At 43.7% G+C, this 26,317-nt stretch overlaps 1 protein-coding gene and 1 long non-coding RNA gene across 2 annotated transcripts; both read right to left on the bottom strand.

Moving 5' to 3' along the window:
• Positions 1 to 202: 202 nt before the first annotated feature.
• LOC120964026 (uncharacterized) lies at positions 203 to 1,123 on the bottom strand. The gene is made up of 2 exons (XR_006663294.1): positions 1,050 to 1,123; positions 203 to 566 (listed from the first exon to the last, which is right to left on the bottom strand). It is a non-coding gene; the product is annotated as an uncharacterized lncRNA (long non-coding RNA).
• Positions 1,124 to 11,581: 10,458 nt separating this feature from the next.
• LOC141022108 (protein farnesyltransferase/geranylgeranyltransferase type-1 subunit alpha-like) lies at positions 11,582 to 12,535 on the bottom strand. Its single transcript, XM_073497976.1, has 2 exons — positions 12,444 to 12,535; positions 11,582 to 12,168 (listed from the first exon to the last, which is right to left on the bottom strand). The coding sequence occupies exon 2, from the start codon at positions 12,118 to 12,120 to the stop codon at positions 11,743 to 11,745; it is 378 nt and encodes a 125-aa protein (XP_073354077.1). The 5' UTR covers positions 12,121 to 12,168; positions 12,444 to 12,535; the 3' UTR covers positions 11,582 to 11,742.
• Positions 12,536 to 26,317: the final 13,782 nt, after the last annotated feature.

The following is a 26,317-nucleotide window of genomic DNA, read 5'->3' as shown; positions in this document are numbered from 1 at the left end:
TGGATTTTGATGTTTAGAAAAATTCAAGCTCCAGAATACCTCACTCGCAAAACCAAGCAAGATAAACACAAATGAAATCTCTAAATTTGAACAATAAGCAACCTTCCGAAAAGGTGCTATAATTTTGTGAAAATGCAACCCAATCATATGCACATAAGTGAAATTACGCCCAAAAGCAAATTTGAATAGGTTCCCAAAAAAGGAAAATTCAATAATAATGGTAAAAATAATCCGTTTGAGCACATGGTCGGCGCGCATGTGCCACAATGCAATACAGTACAAACTTGTACAACACAAATCATTAAGTCGTTCATACATCAGAACAACAAATAGCTAAGTTGCTTTATTTCACTCTTTGGCAATATTGGCCTCAGCGCCTGCTAGTTCCCAGCTAGCAACTTTGCATCAGTTATCATGTTGTTCGTTTTCCTCCGCCTTCTTGCCAAGCTCCAGTATCATATTGGCAGCTGCAGAGCACCTCTCGTCATGTGGGGTCGGACAAGGATCACCAGTGATGCTCATCTCAAAATCAGGGCATTTCACACGTACTTCACAGACGTGCATTCCTGAAAGGATAGGAGAGTAACTCATGGATAAGTGCTCAAAAAACAATGTGTGGGAGCTACAAATGAGAGAAGATGGCACTAAATCGAATAGCAGTTCCTGGTTATTGCTAGGTGCAGACCTATTCAGTTCTTGGCAAGTGAAATGCAATGAAGTGAGTAGAGGTGATTTTTGATAGATCCTACAATGGCGCGACACATGTCTTTGGTAACCACGGACCAAACCGCGATGTTGAATAAACATAATACACTTGAACAGAACACAGACAAGTGTTTTATAGATCTGACCACTTGAAAACTCTTTTGCCCAAGCATGATACTAGCGGGGCGCTATAGGGATTGGATTCAATAAACGCTAATCAGAAAGTACGTGGCACAAGACCCATTTCTATGAAATTCTTTATTATTGTACCTATATGGTCCAAGAACTCAATGCTTGTTCATTTGGAAAATTATAGAGATAAGAGTAAAGGTATTTACACATACCATCTGCTAGTGAAGGTACTAATGTGTATCTAGGGGCCATCCAATCGCAATCATAACAAATCTCATCAAGCTCCTGCATTGACAAGTGTCAAAGGTACAAATATCATTTAAAACTTTAATGCATCAGTTCAGCGCGAGGTTTCTTACCATGCATTTATTGCGTTGGGCGAGTGCCTCCTTCAAGTTCAATTCCATCCTCCTAGTGCTCTTGGTTATGCCATCATCACCAGAGAAAGCTAGATTGGTAGCTTTCATTATATTTGAGCTAGGTTCCTTAGATTTCTCCATTATTGACAACACTTCCATTGTCATCTTCTTTGCTGCATAAGGTTTAAACATGAAGAGTAATAGAAATGTGGAACTCATACATAGTTTGGAATCGCGGGCGAAACTGCCGCAATAGCGGCGCTATCACGAATCTGAAATGGCTACGTGATCTGCATGGCATGGGAAATCGCCTGATCGCGGCACTATCGCCGGAGATCGAGCCATTCCTTCCTTACTCATCGTGGCCAAAATCTCTACAGCAATTTCTGTTCTTCCGCGATTTTAAACTATGAACTCATATAGAAATATCTTCTTGCCAAAATTTGCCACACTTCTAATGGACGATTTGTCCAGAGTTTAAAGTGAGGAACACGACAGTTTAACACATAACTTTCGGAAATATATGGCTCCCAGCAAAACATGCCCACAATGTTTGCCACAAAACAATGACAATTCTACAAATGATTATCAATCTAACGATGTTTAGGTGTGTAAATGGTAGAATACCTTTCTTAATTTTCTGTATGTCCATATCACATTGAGCACTTCCGTCTTGAAGTATGAATTCCTTACAAAGCTAAAACAAGGAGGGGGTGAATTCACATCAGATTCTCAACTAGAACAAAACATAAGAAAAACAAGCATCATTTTTTTTTCCTGAAACAAAAGAGAAAACATAACACACAATAGAATCTCTAGCACGGAATCACGAATCTGATCATTGCTATTCTCAGCGACGCCACCTTCAATGAAATTATCAACACATAGGTTAAAAACTTGGAGGACCAATAACCAATAAAAGAGAAAACAAGTTGTTTTACAATTGGAACCCGACTTAGGCACTTCCATGATTTTGCGTTTCAACGCAGCATCCTTCATTAAAACATCATCACGTGGTGCCTGATACAACAACCATTTATTCAAATGACCTAGTTATATGTTACTCACAATAACATTGAGTGCATAGGAAAAATAAAAATGAATAGTGCAACAACCTAAAATGGAGAGAGAGAGAGAGAGAGAGAGAGAGAATAAGGCACTACTAGAATATGGTTTTGTCTCGTTCCAAGACTTCACCGAGTTCATTCTGTCAGGAACTCGACAAACTTCTGTCTGCCAAGTTTGATCGAAAATTGGACCCACCAATGATAAGCAACTCGGCAGAGCTCTGGCTTTTCCAGGTTCTGATGAAAAACGACTCAACAAAAAAAAATCTGAGCAGAATATCAAGTTCGCTGAGTTCCCAACAGAAGGAACTCGGCAAAGTCTGACACGTGGGCCACGTCTTGCAGCAGGCGACGGAGCCGTGACGGCGGCCTTTGTTTGCCGAGTTTCATCTAACGGAAGCTCGGTAAACATTTTTCCTAAACTATCACATTTGACCCCTCAAAAGACTAGAACCCCGCTACAAATCTGACGTCAGATTTTTGACCGTGGCAAATCAATACTTTTATAGCATTTTAGAAAAACTATCACACCTCTCATTCCTAAAAAAGGAAAAATCTATCACATCTGGGACGCATCAATCATAGAAAGGAAAAAATCTATCACATCTAGCGGTGGGGCAATTAGTAGTGCAGAATCAATTTTGATCGATTTATTGCTAGGAAGCCGCTTGATCTTAGGTGCGACTAGCAGAGGGAAAAGAACCCGATGTAAGCTAGCTAGCGAGCGGAATCTCAACCCGATTCGTCCAGCCATAGCTGCTTGGGTTCACGCCCGATTCGTCCCCAGCGCATGACGGCATGAGCAAGGTCACCCACCATCTTCTTCGTCGTGCACCCGACGTGTCCCCACGCTTCCTACCCTCGCCGCTCGCCACCCTCAACTCCGGCTCCGGCACCACCACCAATGAAGGCGGATACGACCAACTAGGCCGCAGTCAATAAAAACTGCAGCGGCGAAATCCCCTCATCTGTCCCTTCCGATCGATCCCCTACCCGTATGTGCATGCGAGATGCGACCCCGGCCCTATACCACGATCAGATCGGATTCAGATTTACCAGGGAGCGCAACAAATATAACAGCAAAGAGCTCCGTCGACGACCTAGACCTATAGCTAGCAGCCAGGCAAGACGTGCTGCACTCACCTCCTGCACGGCGACGAGTTCCGGGGCCGTGCCGCGCTGCTCCAGTGCCCGCGGCGTCACTCCCTTCAACTCCGTCACCATCTTCAACTCCCTCCTCTTTTTCCGCCCCTAAACGATTCAGCCTCTCTTGTCTTGCTAGGGTTTGTGGGGGCCAAGTGCGGCGGCTGGGTGGCTTTTGGGCCTTTGTACGAGGAGAGGGCGAAGCGAAAGACAGAAATGGCAGGGCTTGAATGGCTGTTTCTCTGCGAGCGCGTGATTTCCACTTTGAAAGACTACACTAGTTTGTCTAAAAAAAAGGAAGACTACACTAGATGTCAACCCGACGGACTAAGAATTTTTGGATGTTTGTAAATATTGTGCATAGAAAGTTTCTATAAGTATATATTTTTGGGAAACGATTCCAGCCGGGGCACCGGCCGAACCGTTACTCCGGTCTCACGCAAGCCGCGAGATGGATCGTAATCATGCGGCCAGAAACAGCTCACCCCTTTCCTTATCTGCAACACATCTCCTTCCTTCTCCATCGCTCAGCTCCCCCGCCCCATCCCCACAACTCTGTTCCCCGTCCTGCACCACCGGCATCGCCGCAACTCCAGTCCCCCGTCCCGCACCACCGCCTTCGCTGCTGCGACCCTCCTCCTCCTCCCCCCCCCCCCCCTCTGCCCTCAATCTCCCTCCTCCTTTTTCCTTTCTCTATGATGGCCAACGCTCGCCCTGAATCCCGTGATCCCCGACGACCATCTCTCACCGGAGATGGACAGGACGACAAGGGGGGAGCCCTGCGCGGCTGCGATGCCGGAACCAGCATCTATTTTTGCTGCAACCTGCCGGCCAAAACGCTGGAACCGGCGAGACTAGATGCTACGAGCGGCGAGGTGGAGCTCAGCGACGAGCTTCAAATGGAGGCGACCGGTGCTGCAACCAGCGTGGATTTGAGCTGGAACCGGCCGACAAAATAGCTGGTTCCAGCGTGGATTTTTGCTACCAGAAACAAGGCGTGTTCCGACCGGCAGGCATAATGTTGAAAGCTTCAACCGGCAAGGAAAAAGGCTTCAACCGACATAAAAAAAGCTTCAACCATGAAAAATCATAAACAAAAAAAGTTTCAACCTGCGGCTAAAAAAGTTTCAATCACAGATGACGAAAGCCATGGACGAGGACGAAAAGCTGCAACCAGCTCCGTCGTTTGCTACAACCGGCTTCTTTTTTGATACAAACAGAGGATGGTTGTGGGGCACCGACGATGACGAGTTTTGCTGCAACCGTAGTCGGTTTTTGGTACTACTGGCGAATTTTTTTGCTACCTCCATAAAGGCAGAGCTACGACCTCGCGACAACGGGGATGATGATTTTGTTGCAAGCATAATCGTTTTTTGCTACTACTGGCGAAGTTTTTGCTACATCCATTTTCAAGCGCGACGGAGAGCACGAAAACAAGATGCTGGTGTGGGGTTGCCGCGAATCCTGGCGACGAGAACTAGCAAAGAGCAAGGAGGGGAGGGGCGGTGCTGCGACCTGGAGGGAGGCGGGTAGTAGGAGAGCGCGTGCCCCCGCCCTGGCGAGCTGCGCGAGATGCAGGGGGTTGCGTGCGCGAGATGCGGGGGAGGAGACAAGCGTTTCTGCGAGAGGAAGAAGGGAGCTGGGCGAATCGTTTTTTACCTAGATCTGACGGTCTCCGCGATCTGATCTGACGGCCCGCGCGTGACCGGCCTAAACGTTGGGCCGGCGCGCCGGTGCAGATCACTGGCCCTTTTTGCTTTAAAATCTTACAAATATTTATAGATATCTTTCAGTACTACCCATTTTCCTAGTGTACAAATAATATATTTTCATAGTATAATATATATCTTTAAGTCCCACCAGCTTCTTCCTCATGCACCCGACGCATCCTTGCTTCCTACTCGTCGGTGCCTCGCCGCCCGCAGCTCCGCCGCCACCACTTGCGGAGGGTATGCCCGGACAGCCGCCACCAGTAGGACGCACCAGAAGACCAACTAGGATGCACTCGAGCAAAGCTGCGGCGGCAAAATTCGGATGCCGAGGACCTCCCAATAGTCGCATGATCGAGTAATCATCAAATCAAACTAGCCGTGTGCAAGCATTTCTATGTCTGATTCATATCAGATCTATCCCCTACCACGATCAGATTTAGATTGACTAGCGCAGCCCAACAACAAGAATTAACTCCGTCCCACCTATCCGCTAGAGCAGCCAAAGCCAAGCAATATGAGTGTCTGCGTAAACCACGATCAGATCTACCAACTATCCAACCAAAAAAGAAGTACGTGTATGCATGATCCACTCACCTCCTGCACGACGATGAGTTGCTTCTCTGTGGCCGTGTCGGGTTGCTCCTGTGCCCATGGAGTCACTCCCTTCATCTCCGTTACCATCTTCGCCATGTCCGGGGGTTAAATGATTACGCCTTGATCGCCAATACCTAGCTAGGGTTCTGGGGGCTCGCTGCGGCGGTTGGGTAACTAGCTAGGTGGGTTAGGGTCAAGGGAACGCGCTCACTTGTGAAGGGAATGGAAGAAAGTGGAAAGTGGACTATTGGACAAAGATGGCCAGTGTTGTGCGAGCGCGTGGAAGCGAGGCACAAGCACACACGCGTTCTTTTACCGTTTACTGTCTATATATCATGAAGATGATTAATTCCTACCAAAATCATGTCTCGTTTCTGTTTTTTTTCTAATGGCAGGATGATACACTCTTTTGCTGACCGAGACCTACTTGTTAAACAAGAAAAATGAAAACAATTTGAAACTCACAACAAAAGATAAGAGTGATCAAACAACAACAACACCTAGTAAGCAATCCGCAATACTATCGGACTCAAAGAAGGAAAGAAACAATGAAAGGCTAAACTTTTTCATTTTATTAGTACTCCCTCCGATTCATAATAAGTGTCAGCGGGTTTGAATTAAAGTTACACTTATTTTGGATCAGAGGCACTGAAAAAAATAGCGCGCTATAACGCTGCTAATAGCACGCTATAGCATATAGAAAATTGTCTTGCTAAATAAATCAATGTGCAATGCCTCGCTAATAGCACGCTATAGCGTGCTATAGCACGCTAATAGCATATTTTCAGGGGCCACGCTATTTTCTGTAGCGCGCTATTTTTTTCATTCAGAGGGAGTAATAAGTAAATGTTTAGTTTCGTGGAAAGAAACATGCACTGTTGCAGCAGTATCAAAAATGGATTAAAAAAGTACCCAAGATGATATTTCTTCGATGAAAGGAAGTAAAGTATATAGTAGAATCAAATGAAAAAATAGTACTATAAATGGTTCAATGAAATTACCGAACCAATAGATGGTAGCGTAGAGCTTGTGTGGTTCAAGACCTGGTCAGGGGAATGATTTGTAAAGCCAGCATCTTGATTGGCATGTGAGATCAACACTTGATTTGAACCTGGCAAATTCTCGTCACAACCTATATCTTCTTCCATTACTACTTCTTGAGCCACTAGTCCAGTTTTCACAGGGGATTCATGTTTGTCCCTGCTAAGGGTAAGTTGGGTCCCTCCAGTAACTATCAACTTGTCAGCACAACCTATTTCTTCTTCCATCAAAACTTCTTCCCTCTCTTCATTTTCTACCTGGGCTTTAAATTCTGCCCCTCTAGGAACTGGTGGTAACATGTCACCACAACCTATATTGTCTTCCACAGCCATTTCTTCTACCTCTGCATTTTCTATTGGAGCTTCAAGTTGAGCCTCTCTAGAAACATCCCCAAGTTGTTGTGAATATATTTTAGTGTACTCTGATGGAGTGGAATTTAGACCCACAGAAAGATTAAGCCCCTCGTCTGACTGCACGGTTATTTCGAAGGTAGGTGTCACACAATGTCCTGGTATTTCATCATATGTGACAAAAGATTAATTTATATGCAATATTTTCATTAGAATTATCTTCATAGTTGCAACATGATAGTAAGAAAGATACCTCTTGGAACTGTAGTGTGATTTGTTTCCAAGGAAGCCATATCATTCACGTTTGACATTCTGCCGCGAGTGTTAATCCCAACTTTAGGAGAAGCCACAATGTTGTTAGATTTCTTCTGACGAGCAGTCATCGAGGAGGTTTTCTTCCGAATATTGCGAGAAATCCTGCTCCAGACTACCAAACTACAGTCAGAATATGTGCTTTGAATATGTTGGAACAGTAATGCCTCTTGAATTCATAAGAAATGGCATCACGTACTCATTAATTTGATTCAAAGAAATGGTCAAACAGAAAAGGATTTAAAAAATCTTGGATCTCGATTATAAAGTCCCTATAGGACTTCTGCAGTCCAAGTGGGCCTCTTCACAAAACTCTCGCACATAAAAAATGAGATGAAAGTTTTTGTCACATGATGCCATCCTTATTATATAAGGTAAAAAACACAAGATAGGTAGTTTAGCTCGCAGAACCACAAATTACTTATATGTACAGTAAACTCCTTCGAATCGCCGTATATTGTGGGGAACATGCTAACAAATTTCCCACCACACTTAGAGGAATGTAAATAAGAAGCTTGAAACTTGGAACAATATTCACATCTGCATGCCACTCTAGTTTTTGCTAAACTTATTGTGCCACTCACAGTTTTTTCTTACCATTAAGCGGATACTGGTATGTACTTGCATGTGTTTATACGAAATAATTATCAATAGAAATCATATGGACAATGGCAAAGTATGAAGACACCGAATGGCCACGACATATACGTTGTGTGAAAACGTCTATAAATCTACTGACATGTATTTTTTTTATGTATTCACAAGAATTATAAGAATGCAGCAATTTTATCATTTACCATTGGAACTCGAGCAAACAAGAATAACAAATACCATATGGAAATAAAAGGTCAGAATAGAGAACCATCAACTTTAGCCACTACATACACAACCAATCTTTGGACTGCTAAATCTAGGAGCACAACTCCAAAGAAACAAGATGGAAATGGCAAGACTAAACAAATCTAAGAGTTCACTACCAAATCGAGAACACGCCGCTATAACTTCAACTCTTGCTATGGTTCCTAGCTACTATAGTCAGGATAGATTGTACGAGAGATTCTAAGACCTTTTACATGGGATGTAGAAACTATATATGACTTGTTAGATTGAAGACATGTATGGTTGTGGATCCCCAAATATCTAGAACCTAACATAGTGAGTTGATGGATCCAAGAGTAGAGTTAGATGTTTTTTGACTGGTGGTAGAGGGTTAGATGTGTACTAAGGTGTGGTTGCGGGAAAGACTACACATGGTAGTAATGTAATAGTTTTTATTATATTGTTTTATACATACCAATACAAATGTATTTTCAAAATTATACTAAAATCCTGGACTCACATGCATTTTATTCATTTAACTCACTTTAAAAAATCTTAAATATAGTATATGAATATACATAAAATGATAAAGCTATATATATACTACCACATGCTAGTATATAAGACATGATGGTAACTACCACCTAGTGGTAGTATATGAGACATGAGAGTAACTACCACAGGGAGGGATTGTGGAGGAGATCCCAAGAGATACACATCCCTTGACATTATTTAATAAAAGAACTGACTTATGGCCATGTGAATCATAACTGAAAATAGAATCTCGAGAAATCAAAGGCTTCAAAACCCTACGAAGAAATAGAATCACATAGCTCCATCTTAATCCAAAACTACCCGACGCTCAATCAAACTGCTATAAGGTAACACAACAATGAAAGATATATAATGTCCTTACACTTCAAGAAGAGTTGTGGTGGGGCTTCAATGATGGTGGTAGGGATGAATTTGAAAAAAGTACAATATATGATGTAGTTCACTAGTCAGGTAAACACATGTGGAAAGCCTCATAAGACAAACAAGAATGGAAACATTCAATTAACAAAAATAAATCAACCATCCAAAAAGGTACTACAATTTGATCGATATTACTAGTAAAATTAGTACAGATGTTGCCGTGCCAAACCGAGAACGCCCCCATACCTCAAACTCTTGGTATGGCTCCAGCCAACTGTAATCGGGATCGGCCACGTGGAGAGACGCCAAGTACTGATAGAAGGATTGTCGGGTGCAGAGATGGCCCGACATATTGGTGGCGGCTATGGTTATGGATGCCAAGATTCAAACCCTAACACACTAAGTTGAAGGATCAAAGGGTAGGTTTAGAAGTGTTATGCGCAAAGGCAAGGTTGTGGGATGACCAGGGGTGTTACTGGGATGTCGAGCGCTGGGAGGAGACCGAGGATAGGAGAAGAAATGTCATTGGAGATGGAGAGTTGGTGGAGGATGAGAGGGAAATGACGATGGAGATGAGGAAAGGGACAAGCTAGGGTAAGTTGGGGCAATTTTTATTTTGGGGGGGGGGGGACGCGTTTGTTTGTTTCTTTTTACAAAGGGAAAGCGCGTTTGTTTGTTGGAAGCATAAGAAAGTCATGTGTTAATTCTCTTTTTCTTTCTGTTTTTCCGTTGCCTTGGTTAGGAATCTTTTATTGGTGCCAGCTTAGAATATAGGATCCGGCTTGCCTGCTCCCTCCCCATCCTCCCATTCGTGCTCCCACTTCATCCTACGGCTGTTTTTTTCCTTTTTCCTTCCAAATCTAATCATCCATCCCTGATTTTAACGGGGTGGGCCCGTACCTTATTTTGTTCCAATCAAATGAAGCCACGTACGCGGGAGCACAGATGGGCGCACGCGTGGGGCGCAGGCAAGTCTCGTCCTAGAATATATGCAGAGAGGAATGGTTTAGGGGATCTCATGATATGCACATCCCCTAGTATTATTTGATTAAGAAAACAAAAGTATGTTCACATGAATCACAATTGGAAATATAATCTCTGATCAAATTTAAAGGGAAACCGAAGGCTCCAAAAAGCTACCAGGAGAAACTAAAATCACCTAGCTCCTTAATCCAAACAACTCATTTCTCGACAAAAACTGCTACAAGGTCCCACAATAAGCAAAGGTGATGATGTGCTTCACTTCGAGAAGAGCAGTAGCACTGTGGCAGCCTCCCATGAGGGTGCAAGAACAGCTTTGGAGACAGCACCATTACAATACTCCCTCTATTTCTTTTCTTTTTACACCGCTGTCTAAAGTTGAACTCTTCAAAGTTGGGTCAAAATTATATTAAAAAAATTAACATTTGCAATACAAAATTAATATAATCAAATCCATCATGGAATATATGTTCCTTCCTATATGTTCATATTATATTTATTTGATGTTGTAAATCCTGATATTTTTTAATTTAAATTTGGACGTACTTTACGAATTTGACTTTAGAGAAATCTAGTATGCATAGTAAAAAGAAAAGGAGGAAGTATATGTTGTAGTTAATGTTAAGAGCCAGAAAACCTAGTGAGACAAGGAAAAATCCGTCATTAAATTAACAAAAAAAATCCCAAAAAGGTGCTATGAACTTGGGAAAATGGAACCCACCACCCAAACAAGTTCACATAAATGTGTCTAAAACATAGGGAAACAAAATATAAACTGATAATAATGTGTGAGCACATGACTGAAAACATGTGCAGAGCATGATTCTGCCGTCCCAAATATAAGTCGTATTAGTTTGTCTTTAAGTCAAACATAAAAGTTCGGCAAAAAAAAAGAAAAATATCAGCACTTGCAATACCAAATAAATACACTACAAAAACAGGTGCATCTACTGACACTGATTGGGTATTGTAGGTGTTGATGTAAGTTCTAATTAAGACAAAACTAATACAGTATATATGACTCGTACTCCCTCCGTTCCTAAATGTAAGTCTTTTTAAACATTTCAAATGGACTACAACATACGGATGTATGTAGACATATTTTAGAATATAGATTCACTCATTTTGCTCCATATGTAGTCACTTGTTGGAATCTCTAAAAAGACTTATATTTGGAAACAGAGGGAGTATTTTGGAAGGAGGAAATACAGGATGATTTCATCGAATACTCATTGGTACAAAAACTAATAATTTGATGATTGTGTACATGCATTAGGTACAGATCACAACAACAGACTCAACTGTAAACAAGGCAAAGTGACTGAAGCAGATTTCAGGATTTTCACACCACCAGTGGCCGTTACTGTAACAATCTGCTCGTGGGAGTTTGATTGGTTATTCTCATTCTGCTAACATGTGAATATCAGGCAGTAACATATTCACACAAGACATTGTTGGGCATGCTGTCATTGATTGATTTTTCCCAGTAAAATCAGTACAAATTTTGCTCCGCACCAAGATCACAGGAAAGGTTTTTCATACACTGCGTCAACCCCTTCGATTGAGTTTACATCATGCTGCTAAAACTGTCTTCAGCTGAATTTTCAGATGTCTAAGAAGAAAGAGTGGTCTGGTACCATGACCAGTAGTTTATCCGCAGGGGATCACATTTCTGCAGGATTGAGCAGACAGCTACTGCAATATCAGCATGTCCCGTTTCAGGATCAGAGTTCTCCATTGCTTCGATGGTTCCTTTAAGTTCATCCGAAGGCTGCAAACCCATGCGAAGAAGATCAAGCAGGAAGCTCAAAGCAAATACGCATGTCCAATCCTTATTCAGGACCTTGAGGCAAGCATCAGAAATGCGATTATCAGCCACCAGCAAATTGTTATCATCCTTATATAAACCTCTGAGGTATCTCCAGGGGCTTTCATTCTGAGGGTTCACCATAATGGCCTCAACTGTGTAATCTACTTCTGAGTCGCGCATTGCCGCAAGGCCCCCAAGAATTGGTGATCGTGTTACCACAAGGTATCTCTGTTGCAACAACAAAAAAAATAAGTATAATTCTGAATATTTGGCCTAATTCCTCATCAGTAGAAAAAGGCACTCGCAAGGAAGAAGTTGGTTACCAGGTAAAACCAAAATCAATAAAAAGTTAATAAATCAAGAACAAGAATGGAGATTGCAAGGATGTTTTATGAAATTAAGGCACGATGATCCATGAAACTCTCCCGACCGTGAAGAATCTGAAGTGAAATGGCATATCATAAACACACAAGAAATCATCCAAAGAAGGACAAGCAAATGACCTGATTCCAAGCTGAGTTATTGAAGACATCTTCCTCAAGAAGCTGGTTGCAGTACTGCAGTTCACTCTCCCATCCACCCAATGCTTGAATAACCCACTGCAACAATTATAGCAAATCAATTACATTATTATAACCAATATTCTCTTGGTACTACAATTGCTTAGTACAGCAGCCAACCGAGAAGTGACAAGCTTAAAGGATACAAACATCCAACTTGTACTGAACATCAAAAGGAGATAATGCATACCTGCCTATGGGACCAAGCATGGTAGTTTTTAGCATCCATAGCAAGTATCTTCCTTGTGAAGTCATGTTCACTATTTACAGCATCTGGTCTTATTTTCTCAGCAAGCCATCTCTTGTGATGCCTGAGGGGAAAATATCCCTGGAGGGTTAGTTGGAATTTCACCAGAGAGAAAGAAAAGAGTGAGTTTGAATTCTGAATGGATAAAAATATAAGCAAGTGGTAACTCATGCAGAACTCCACAGCCGCCAAATAGGAGATTAGTTTCTTGTCAAACGCTTGATGTAATATTAAGCTTATTGCATGGGACTCACCAGACATGGTAATTTTTTGGATTAGATTCAGCAATTTGGTCCACAAAATGCATTTCTAGCAACAGATCAGCATCCAGTGCCTCTAGAACAACGCGCCTGAAATGCCATACCTATCAAGCAGAAAAGCACCCACCAAGTTAACAAGAATAGCCACTAAAAGGATGGATGTGGATCCAAAGAAAATGCACCACGCTGGCTACAAAACAACGGCAAACTATACCGACAGAAAATCAAACTCCAGCCACATTGCTCTGTCTTCCTACACTAAACTGGAAACCACAGAAATCGAATGGGCTAAACAGCGAGCCGGAACCCTCTTTCTAGGGTAGAGACCCCACTCTTACCTCTAAACAACGTCGCATGCCGATAGCATAGCTGGATCGCCCACCACATCACACTCAGCCATCCACCTACCTACTGCCTGTTACACTAATTCGAAGCATGGTCTAATAAACGTCACACTCCGCCATCCACCTACCTACTGCCAGTTACACTATTTTGAAGCCTCGTCTACTAAAAGCAAAGTTTTAAATAGCGCGAGATAGCATGAAATATCGGCGCTGTAGTGGCCAGGAAAGGGGCTGCGCTATGATACGCTGCTCGAGTGCCTTCGCGAGCTAATAGTGTCGCTAAGAGTTATTTAGCGCTAAATTTCTGCATAGAAATCTCTACTCCTAAAGGAGGAGTCTGCGGTTGTGAACTTGTGATGGTGCGTTCGTACGTTGTTCGTTCGTTCACTCGCCACCCCTCCCCATCGTTTCGTTCGCCACCCGTTCCCTTCGTTCCACCCTCCCAGCATAAAAGTCATAAAATGGAAACAAACCAAAAGAATCCTAACAATAATATGGAAACAAACCCAAAAAATCAGAAGTATCATATCCTTCCTCCCACCCTCGTAGCCTGAGTATTACGTACTATCAATAATTAGCCTTCGTCCCACCATTGTAGTGCAAAATTGATATATACTAGCAAAAGAGCCCGTGCGTTGCAACGGGATAAAAAACACAACACACACTCTTAACCGAACAACCATCATTCAAGACCACAATAGGTCCATCTCCTTTATTTTAGCGATGCATCATATTTGTGTTGCCGCTTATCCTTCTTCTCACCCTCGCCGGCGATGGCCTTAGTGTTCACACAAACTAAAACGTGTTTGAATGTGGTTAATCCTAAGACGTCTCTCTCTCTCCTCCCTCCCCCCCCCCCCCCCCCCCCCTCTCTCGCTTTTTCTCACACTCGCGATGAGAAATCTGTTGTTTTCCCATGCAATGTATTCAGAGGTATGCATGTGTAGTTCTCGATGTTTTCTTTTCCCTATATGACTATAGTGGGTGTTTATTTGCAACCCGATCATCGTCTGTACGAAAGAAAAATGGATCGTGCGCTATAGTTATAAGTTTGCTTCCAAAACAATATCTAAAATATATTTAACAGGTAAAATTAACATCATATTCAGATTTCACACATTTTCCTAATCAAATTTCATATATAACATGTTAAAATCGGAGTTACGGTTTAAAAGATACGTATAATTTAGAAAACCATTTGTTTGACTTAAATATCTTCCAAAATAATATTTATAAATACTTAACAGGTTAAAATAATCTTATATTCATATTCTACATATTTTTCTAATGAAATTTCATATATAACATGTTTAAATCGGAGTTCCGGTTTAAAAGATATGGATGGTTTAGAAAAGCATTTGTTTGGCTTAAATATAATCCGCGGATGGAATACCTAAAAAGTTAGGGGCTTTTTGAAAAACTATAAAATAACGGTTCGGTGTGACTTAAATCCGGACTGCGGGTTGATTTCATGAAAATGCAAGAGCTTTTTTGCAAAACGGTGCGACGGACGGGCAAAAACCCTACGTGCTTTATTATTAGGTAGAGATACATGGAAAAACATAAAATCCTAACAATAATTAGCCTAACTATTACATACTAAACATCAGGCACAAGATATGGAAAGCCCGACAAGATTAATAATGCCTTAAAACATCTCCACCATATTTGGTAGGAGTAGGTATTTAAGCAGTAAGTTTCTTTTACAGGGTTGGTCATTCATGAACCCTGCCTCAAGTACCTCACCGTCAACCACAGATGGTAGATCGCTAGGAAATCACGCTCGAGATCGCATCGAGGTCACATGAGTTTATCATCAACCTGTCAGCCTTGCTTTCGTCACCTGGAGGTGAGTTCGCCTTTTGAAAAGCCATCTGTTTCTCCCACGTCGTGCCGTCTTTCTTGTGGATCTTCATAGTCTTAATATATGCATTATTAATTTATTTAGTTCACAAAAGACTATGCATGGCGAACTACTACTAAAAATGGTTGTCATAGTTTCTGCAATTTATAGGCCAGATAGGTTGCAATTACACAAACACTAGTAGAAAAAGGCTCATTTGTCCGGGTTCCAGAGGCCCATTTGTCCGCGTCAGCAGTTCAGGGGCTGGGGTTTTTGTTTTTGTTTTTTTAAGGGGGTTTGGAGGTTTTGTATGGTTAATTTAAGGGTTTCATATATTGTGTTAGCTAGCTAATAGAGAGAAGTGTCCTCTCTTATCTTAGTGCTTGGTCGACGCTACGTACTATAGGTATAGAGAGGACTCGACACAGTAGCTACTAAGCAAATGAAGGAAACCATTAAGTACACAAGATCGTCATGAACATATACAGAGAGAAGTGATCAACCTCTCCTTCTCCGAGAGATTGGTCGAACAACAAGTTTTCGTATATCTATCCGACGCTACTGCCTACATATATACAATATAAGATCTCCTACAATTCCCTAACATCTAATGTCAAATTCCACATGGTATTCTCTGGCTTTATTTATGACGTGGTCAAGAAAGAATCCTGCCAATTCCTCTTGAATTTCTCGTATGCGATCTTGTGGTTGGAGTTCATTCCACATCTGCCACATCTAATTTGAAGAAGGGGGTCAATACATATATATGAATGAAACTCAACACAAATGATGGTAATAAAATAAAATTGTGAATATTATTGCTTACGCACTTCAAATTGTCTTTTGGAGTAGCCCCGCTTATTCTTGGCCGTCGCGTTGTAGATAAACTCGCAGACGTAGTATCCACAGTAATCATTCCCGGGTTCCTACCACAAGCACTTTGCGAGAAATAAAGGTCAATCAAACTGATAATCAAGCATTATAAATGGTATTGATGAAAGTAGCTAGAATCAACGGAAGATGCGCGGAACTAGCTAGCTAGTAGTACTTACTTTTGGGTGTGTAAATCGCAGCTCCCCCGGTACTCCCGGAGCTTTTGCGGTGAACTCTTTTGAAACCCTACGATACAAACAAAACAATTACTTGATATCAGGAAATGAACAAAGTTGTCGATATGGTGCGATAATGATCAAATGAACTTCTCGAGCATTTTGGTCATGGCCGCATACTCCTCGGGATCTTTTCGTCTCGTTCTAAGACGGTTACTAGTCCCTGCTCAAGCTTAATCTCTAGAAGAATAAAGTGGAAGCTGCGCACGCATGCATAACTCATCAATTACATTACTATAACCTCGAGTAATAAGGGAAACCGAATATGCACAAGACAGTAATGCTCACTTGAAGTTGTAAGAAAAGAGTATTTTCTCTTTGTTTTAATTTTGAAGCAACGATTGTAGCAAGTTGGCCTCGGTTTCTTTGGCACTATATTTAACCGTTCATTCATCTATGAGATTTGTGTTAATAAACCCAATATCATAGATTTGTGCTTTTCTACATTCGACGAGCTTCAATCTGCATAATATAGTGAGGATAATTATATATACATGCAATGAAAGAGTTGAGCTATATATAGAGACTTAATTACAGAAGTAGTACTTACAGAAAGTAGTAAGTGACGATTATTTTATCGAGGGCCTTTTGATAGAAAGACTGGAAGAACTCCTCAAATGGAACAGACAACGGATCAATTCCAACGAGGTCGTGCTCCTCTTTAACTCTCAGCGTCAAAGTATCCTTCCCAGACTCGCTGCAGGTGTCCATGTACCACTCATGGAATCTTCGCATCATCGTTGTTAGACGAGGATGACCAGGTTTGACGAGAGGCTTCCTGTACCGGTATTTGAATTCGCCCACCTCCATTGTATCAAAATGTGCATTGTCGGGCATGTAATCTGAAGGATTGGTACCGGGCACCATCCCCGGATGATTAGCGACGATATCGCGAGACACCTTGAGTGAGGGCCACGATTTGTTCGCTTGTTCGCCGAGCTGGGGCATTTTTCCCACTTCTTCCTTCTGTCGACCTTCGATCACTGCAAGTACTTCTCGACCGCTCCGCTTCCTTATATGTCCTTTCAATAATGCGCTCATAGTTGGTTTGCGGCGGAGACGGTGGTGGTCGCTTCAGAGCATCGACAGTGCGTTAAACTTTATGGGATCAATCTTCTCCTCCGGAGGTGGATGTTTCATAGCTCTTCGCGTTTCAAAGAAGTCCTTCACATAGGCTTCACAGATCTCCGCGTATTCCTCCACGGTCCTCTCGTATGGTAACTTCTTGTGACGCCCGGGTAGTTAGGCTACAGTAATCCCACGTTAATGATGCCACGTCACTACGGTTACTGTTGTTAATCTCGTGTTAGTTCAAAATCGATTCGAAATTAAAATTCAAATCAAAGTCGAAATTCAAAAATTGCCAAACATGAAAACTAAAATGTTCAAAGTGTGGCAAATAATCCCTGGATACATGTCATATTGGGACCAACCTCTTTTTGGATTCCCAAAGTGCCCCTCGAGATTTATTTAGTGGTCCAGCAACAATTGTTTTTTCCTTTTCAATTTTTCCCAAAAATAGTTAAACACTCCCAAATGCTTGAAACTTTTTGGTCCAACTTAAACTATTGCCTAGTATTTATGTACCAAGTGGCTCTTCTAACAAAAATCATTTGGAGGCTCTACTTAATGCAAAACAGTGACTAAAATTGCATAACTGAAAATAATAATAATAGAAATAAAACAAAAGAAAGGAAAGGCCCCCTACCCCCCCGGGCCTTAGCCACCCGAGCTGGCCCACGTCGCCGTGGGGATAAGACCGAGTTACTCCTCCCTCTCCTCGTCAGCTCCCTGGGATATTTTTCCCCCTCCTCTCTCTCCCACGTATCCTCCCTCCCCCCACCTCGACCGAACCCGCTAAGGTCGCTCTCCGGTCGGACTCGTGGCCGCCGGCCTCCCCATGGCCAGCCAAGGGGCCTAGAAGGCCCGCCGCAGCCATCCACCTCACCTACAACAGCTAGAGCAAGCGGAGCCACCTCGCAGCTGACGCCACACCCCTGTCCTCGCCGTCTCTGCTCGCAACCGAGCTCACGCCCGCCACCGCGCCTCACCGTCGACGCGGCCACCAGCCTCCCCTCTCCACGCTGACAGGCCCAGGAGGACCGCCGCCATCCACTCCGTCGTCCACGCCCGCACGCAGGAGCCGAAAGCCCCTCCTTCGTTGACCCAGCCTTCTTCTTCCTCCTCGAACCACCGCCGCCTCGCCAACAACTCCGGAAGCCGCGCGTCTTCCCCGGGCCTTCTCAGCAACGGTGGTGAGCTTCCGCTTCTCCTCTCCCTTGCCGTTCGCTCGCCCGCGCCCCCGAGCTAGCCCCGCCACCGCGTCCGAGAGCTCGCCGTTGCAGTTCGCCTCGCTGTCGCGGCCTCGGTCCCCTGAGCTCGAAAGCGAGCTCGACCCCATGCTCCTGGGGCTCCAAGGGCCCCGTAGAGCAGATCCGCGCCGCTCACCGTACCCCCTAGCACCGCTCCACCCGTGCCCGACCTCCGACCTCCGCCGTTGAGGTCGCCGCCGTCGATGCACCCCCGCTCCGACCGTGCCGTAGCCCCAGAACGACGCGGCTTCGCCTCCGCTTTCGAACGCGCTATAGCGCGGGCCAAACGGTGCCCCGTAGCCCGTTTCCGGCGAAGTCCCGAGCCGCGCCGCCGCGATCCGCATCGCCGGAGCTTCACCGCCGGTCGCGCTGACGTGGCTGCCTCGGGGCCACCCGCTGGGTCGCTGACCGGTGGCCCCCTGCTGGCCCCGCCTTGACCGGGTTGACCGGTCAATCTTGCTGACTGGGCTGGCCCCAGCAGCTGATGTGTGGGCCCCTTCTGATTATTTAGCCTAATTAAGCTATTTTCTAAATAAACCTAATTTCATTAATTAGTAAGTCACTACCATGTGGTGCCCATTTCCAATTTAACCTCTGTTTAGTTTAGATGAACCTCGTTTAAACACACAGAGTATGACAGGTGGGACCGAGCCGTCAGTTTGACCAGTCAAGTGGTTGTTTGACTGCTGATGTCGGTATGACGTCATGCCGATGCAATAAGTTTAATTTTGAATTAATAATAAATTCAGAAAATGATTAAATCTTTAGAAAATCATATAAAATAATCCGTAACTCGGATGAAAATACTTTCTACATGAAAGTTGCTCAGAACGACGAGACGAATCCGAATACGCAGTCAGTTCGTCCGCCACGCGTCCCTAGCATAGTGAACCTGCAACATTTCACCTTCGGTTCATCTGTCCGAAAACGTGAAACACCGGGGATACTTTCCCGGATGTTTTCCCCCTTCACCGGTATCACCTCATACCGCGTTAGAATACGTCTAGCTCTGCCTGTTGTCCTGTTATGCACTTGCTTGCTATGTATTTACTGTTTCTCCCCCCTCTTCTCTTCGGTAGACCCCGTGACGATGTTGATGCCCCTGTGGTCGACTACGTCACTGACGACCCCTCCTACTTGCCAGAGCAACCAGGCAAGCCCCCCCTTGATCACCAGATATCGCCTATTCTTCTCTATACTGCTTGCATTAGAGTAGTGTAGCACGTTACTGCTTTCCGTTAATCCTATCCTGATGCATAGCCTGTCATTGTTGCTACAGTTGTTACCCTTACCTGCTATCCTACTGCTTAGTATAGGATGGTAGTGTTCCATCAGTGGCCCTACACTCTTGTCCGTCTGCCATGCTATACTACTGGGCCGTGATCACTTCGGGAGGTGATCACGGGTATATACTATATACATTATATACATGACACATGTGGTGACTAAAGTCGGGTCGGCTCGTTGAGTACCCGCAAGTGATTCCGATGAGGGGGCTGAAAGGACAGGTGGCTCCACCACAGTAGAGGTGGGCCTGGGTTCCTGACGGCCCCCGACTGTTACTTTGTGGCGGAGCGACAGGGCAGGTTGAGACCACCTAGGAGAGAGGTGGGCCTGGCCCTGGTCGGCGTTCGCAGATACTTAACACGCTTAACGAGATCTTGGTATTTGATCTGAGTCTGGCCATTTGGTCTATACGCACTAACCATCTACGTGGGAGTAGTTATGGGTATCCCGGCTTCGTGGTATCAGCCGAAGCCTTCGTGACGTCAGTGACTGAGTGGCGCGCGCCGGATTGGACTGGAACGCCACTAGGCTAGGTCTGCTTCCGGCCGCGTACGCAACGTGCAGGTGTGCATAGGGCGATGGGCCCAGACCCCTGCGCGCATAGGGTTAGACCGGCGTGCTGACCTCTCTGTTGTGCTTAGGTGGGGCTGTGACGTGTTGATCTTACGAGGCCGGGCATGACCCAGTAAAGTGTGTCCGGCCAAATGGGATCGAGCGTGTTGGGTTATGTGGTGCACCCCTGCAGGGAAGTTTATCTATTCGAATAGCCGTGTCCCTCGGTAAAAGGACGACCCGGAGTTGTACCTTGACCTTATGACAACTAGAACTGGATACTTAATAAAACACACCCTTCCAAGTGCCAGATATAACCCGGTGATCGCTCTCTAACAGGGCGACGAGGAGGGGATCGCCGGGTAGGATTATGCTATGCGATGCTACTTGGAGGACTTCAATCTACTCTCTTCTACATGCTGCAAGATGGAGGCTGCCAGAAGCGTAGTCTTCGACAGGATTAGCTATCCCCCTCTTATTCTGGCATTCTGCAGTTCAGTCCACTGATATGGCCCTTTACACATATACCCAAGCATATGTAGTGTAGCTCCTTGCTTGCGAGTACTTTGGATGAGTACTCACGGTTGCTTTTCTCCCTCTTTTCCCCTTTCTGTACCTGGTTGTCGCAACCAGATGCTGGAGTCCAGGAGCTAGAGATCCCGAGGATGATTCTACATGGAGTTCGGCTTCGAGGAGTAGTTAGGAGGTCCCAGGCAGGAGGCCTTGCCTTTTCGATCGTTGCTACTTTTGTGCTAGCCTTCTTAAGGCAAACTTGTTTAACTTATGTCCGTACTCAGATATTGTTGCTTCCGCTGACTCGTCTGTGATCGAGCACTTGTAATTGAGCCCTCAAGGCCCCTGGCTTGTATTATGATGCTTGTATGACTTATTTATGTTTTAGAGTTGTGTTGTGATATCTTCCCGTGAGTCCCTGATCTTGATCGTACACATTTGCGTGCATGATTAGTGTACGGTCAAATCGGGGGCGTCACAAGTTGGTATCAGAGCCAACTGCCTGTAGGAATCCCCCTTTCCAACTCCTTGGCCGAAGTCGAGTCTAGTCGTTGAAAAACTTCTACTAACATGGCTGTGTGGCTTACGGGCCCACGTCGCCATTGGGTGGTATTAGGATCTTTTACTCCTTGTCTATACTCTGGGACTCTGATCTCTCTTCTATTCGGGTTAAGTGAATTTTACTAAATCTAACATTAGGATCTCGTTATCACTTTCACCCGGAGAGCCTTATTATTGATGATTGTCTGCTGCACATGAAGACCCTGAAGATACTCTCCGCTGATAACCCGAGAACTTGTGTTCATCGCTTTTGCAATTCCCTTTCATCGATAAACTCCTATGGATAACCATGTATACTCGCCATTCATACAATGTTTCCCAGTTGATCTTGTTATTACAAGATACCCCGAAATTCTCTCTGTTGTTCCGAGAATCCTTTGAGCTTGCTGCCTTGCTGTTCTTTGTCACCTGAATACCCCTACGGATAATTCTCGCACTTACCGAGTATCCGGTCATCCCCAGTTGATTCAAGTATTCCACAATAGTCTTCAAAATACTATTCGATCTTCCGAAAATCCTCAGGAGCCTATTGCTCTTGAAATTCTTGTTTGCTTGCATTATGGTTAATCCCATAAGTCTCGTAATCTTATTGGCATCTCTTGTCATTATCATCTTGAGTCCGTTGATTCAATTTGTTGCGAATGCTCGCAATCCTCAATCATATCCTAGAATTCATTCTTCCGGCTCAGACGTCATTTTAAACGTGAGCTGGATCTCGACCTATCAAATTGCCATCGATTGTACCCCTAAGCCTACTCAACTTATCCATTCTTGATCAGAGCGTTGCTTCTGACCCCCTGATTTGGAAATCATAATTCTTTTGCATTTGAACTTTGAGTTAGTCAGTTGTTTCTATAATCAGATCTCCTTGCATTCTTCTTCCTCTGGTTGAGTACCGATGCTCACATCAGATCCCTTGTGGACCATCGGTTCCTTTGTTGGATTTTATCCGACAGTGTCCTTCATATTGAATAACCTTGTGAGTTCTTTCCCTGATACATAATGCCTTTAGTAAATTGTATACTCTCGTCTTGACACCCATGCTCTACTATCGAGCTTGAGTTATTTACCCCTGAAGCTTGTGGTATATGTTTCCACGATGCCCCAATGGGTTGAACCTATGCCTTTCATAATATGTGTGAACTCGAAAGTTTTCATGAGTCATACTCTTCTGGTATCTTGCCATATAAAAAAAATTAACACTGCAACTTCATCAAACGCGAGAAGTGAATGAAAGGTTATGCATTGAAGAAGTGGGAGTCGACCTTGAACTTTGCGTTCATTCCCATGGACACGATGTAGATCTTATCATTAAAAGCTTCTCTTAAATTAATTATTCCCTGGGTATAAGTTCATCTTATATCTGGGATCTGGCCTTTTGCAATCGTGGTTCCGACCATGTTCTCCTTTAAATACCATTTCTCGTACAAGTTGAGCACTTGTCTTCTGCAGAGCAATACCCCAGTCCAACCTCTACTTTGGTTTGTCGTCGAGTATTACCCCCCTGGTATCTCGAGATTATCACGGAGCTGCATAACTTATTATGAGTTCTCCATCAAGTATTACATTCTCATTGAATTCCAATTTTTCACGGGCTCCGATTTATTAAACACTCAAGGACATCGATAACTAAATCGAGTCCGCATCACGATTAAACAACTCTTAGTAATCTCCTTTGCTTACGAGTTCGTACTCGATCACGTCATCCCTAGCCTGCTCGGCTATAACATTATCTTGATGATTTTAACTGTGCTACCTGGTCCTTATTCCCGGAGCACCACTTTCGATGATGAGCTAAGCTTACGTCGATTTTCCTCGTCATATCGATTCACCTCGAAGAACAAACTTGACCTCGAGTTTGTGTAGTATCTGTGGCTCCAATAATCTTTTGTTGCATCAGTCCTTTTGCTTGATGCAGTCGCTGATCAATTGCTTCTTCGTGGATCCCCTCGACAACAAAATGTCGTGACCATCATCAACATTTTGACTCCTTCCAGAATATCAATGGAATTCTTGATGATTAGTGCCATCCTCGTTCCTTGGTAATTTGAGTTACCATCGACAACATCCTTACATTCCTTTCATCACAAACTTGATCCTGTTATGGAGCTTCTTGCTAACTAGCTTATGTTATGTTCTACATTGAAGTATTACTGTCTTTCATGTCAACGATGTTGTGAGGATTGCCCCACCTCTTAAGAATTCCTTATATAGTAATACTTCTCGCCATCTCCATTCATTTCCAGGTTCACGTGTTGATTCTAACCGGGATACCAACAGGTGAACTGTGTTGTTCGGATTCTAAAACTTCTAGCAACCCTATTGCTTTGAAGTCAAGGGTCGCCGTTCATTCTTAGACTATTGATTATTGAATCACCATTCCGACGTTGGTCATGCAACCCATCCCATATTTCGGGTGCACCTTTCAACCAATGTTTAATTGGGTATGTTTTCCTCGAGCATGCCTCATTATATCATTCGATCAAGCTAATGTTATCTCCTTGTTCACATAATAGTGGAACTCCATCTTTTTCGAAATCTCAAAGAATTGTCGCTGGGTCCATCAGCCACCCCCTCATCCTCTCCTTGATTTAATGATGAAATCTTGTTCCGGAACTCGCTTCCATGGTTTAATTCTCGAGAATCTTACAATGTCATCTCGACAATTCGTGTTGCACCTTTCTTCTCAGGCATCCTGAGTCTGAGTTATCCTGACACCAATCAGATCTGAATCTCGGTCAGATATGGTGGTTGGAACATATTTCCAAGAGTTGTAACATTGGTTTATTTATGACCCGGTAAGGTGATGTCATGCCTAACACACCTGGCCAGAGGACCTATTGTTATAAGTTTTCCTTTTTAGCAAGGTTAGCTATTCTTCCATGAGGAACTTGTAAGACTTATTCTATAAGTTGTTCCTGATGGATCCTTTTTGTTTCCAAAGTCTGATCTTCACCTGTTGACCATGTCAATGCTATCTCGAAGCATGTCTATGGTACTCCGATTTTCAACAGGAACATTTGAAGACCAATGCTAGATGTTTCCTGTTCAATTATCCAAACACCGTTGTATGGGTAATGTCATGAAATTTCTCTCCCCTACCTAAAGAGTTTTCTACATTATATCCTGTCATGAATATCATGCTCAGCTTGTCCTTGGGAAGGATATACCCTTGAGATATGTGTTTAAACACACTTTCCTTTCCATTCTTCTGTTTAATCTGATGATCATATTTTCCTTTCCATTGTTTGGTTTAACCTTTCTGGTGATCTATATGATCTAAGCAGTAATATTCTCCTGCTTATGTAAACACCTCGGTGTACAACTCTGTCAGTAAGACCCTGTTACTATTGTTGGTGACATTTCGGTAACCACCGATGGACGAGAACTTTGCCTAATGGTCCGCCTCGTTTCAATGAGCAGGAAAATGGTTCTCTTCGTCCCTCGCCCTTGGTACCGACGATGTTGCTGACATATAACTGACAGACTATCCTCTAACAAGCCTTGCTATCATGATCGTGCAAGATGTCACTGCTCCTAAAAAAAACCACATGGTGGGCCCATAACCCACAGTTCCACAGGATCGAAACCTGACTCTTCTATACAACCCTGTTTCTAATGGTTATTCCTCACACTTGGCTCCGTATTTAATTCGCAGGCCACCTTCCTAGTGATCTATTCGGGTATCAGACGCAATACTTATTCTCGTTGCTCTGAACCCCTTTCACCTTCTGATAGGCATCGAACGCTTGCCTATCGGTTTGAAACTTATCAGGGTACCTTCTTACTTTGCTCTCGACATCTTCTTAGGTTTCAATTCGAGAGATACTTATGCTTCTTCACCTGGGTTAACCGCTTGATGCTCGATCTTGTTAGAATCCGTCCTTATAGGGTTTTCCCTTCTCACCCTTTCGTAAGTACGGTGAAGATCCTGAAGGAAGGACGACAAACTTCATCATGATGACCTGAAGCAGAGGACTGAAGACATCAATGTAATGGATCGACCTCTTCGAGAAGAGCAACTATGACCGAGAAGAATCGTTATAATTTCGTAACCAGATCCCTTCCCCCTTATAACCGCTCCTAAATCTCGGGACGAGATTTCTTGTAGTGGAGGAGAATTGTGACGCCCGGGTAGTTAGGCTATATTAATCCCATGTTAATGATGCCACGTCACCACGGTTACTGTTGTTAATCTCGTGTTAGTTCAAAATTGATTCGAAATTCAAATTCAAATCAAAGTCGAAATTCAAAAATTGCCAAACATGAAAACTAAAATGTTCAAAGTGTGGCAAATAATCCCTGGATACATGTCATATTGGGACCAACCTCTTTTTGGATTCCCAAAGTGCCCCTCGAGATTTATTTAGTGGTCCAGCAACAATTGTTTTTGCCTTTTCAATTTTTCCCAAAATAGTTAAACACTCCCAAATGCTTGAAACTTTTTGGTCCAACTTAAACTATTGCCTAGTATTTATGTACCAAGTGGCTCTTCTAACAAAAATCATTTGGAGGCTCTACTTAATGCAAAACAGTGACTAAAATTGCATAAATGAAAATAATAATAATAGAAATAAAACAAAAGAAAGGAAAGGCCCCCTACCCCCCGGGCCTTAGCCACCCGAGCTGGCCCACGTCGCCGTGGGGATAAGACCGAGTTACTCCTCCCTCTCCTCGTCAGCTCCCTGGGATATTTTTCCCCCTCCTCTCTCTCCCTCGTATCCTCCCTCCCCCCACCTCGACCGAACCCGCTAAGGTCGCTCTCCGGTGGGACTCGTGGCCGCCGGCC

This window comes from Aegilops tauschii, chromosome 5 (genome assembly GCF_002575655.3).
Source record: "Aegilops tauschii subsp. strangulata cultivar AL8/78 chromosome 5, Aet v6.0, whole genome shotgun sequence".
Classification (NCBI taxonomy): domain Eukaryota; kingdom Viridiplantae; phylum Streptophyta; class Magnoliopsida; order Poales; family Poaceae; genus Aegilops; species Aegilops tauschii.
Note: the sequence above shows the minus strand (reverse complement) of the source record. Positions and strands in the feature narration are given on the sequence as shown.

Excerpts from the sequence above, each read along its gene's own strand:
- LOC141022108 (XM_073497976.1), bottom strand. The coding sequence starts at position 12,120 with ATGCGCGACTCAGAAGTAGATTACACAGTTGAGGCCATTATGGTGAAC.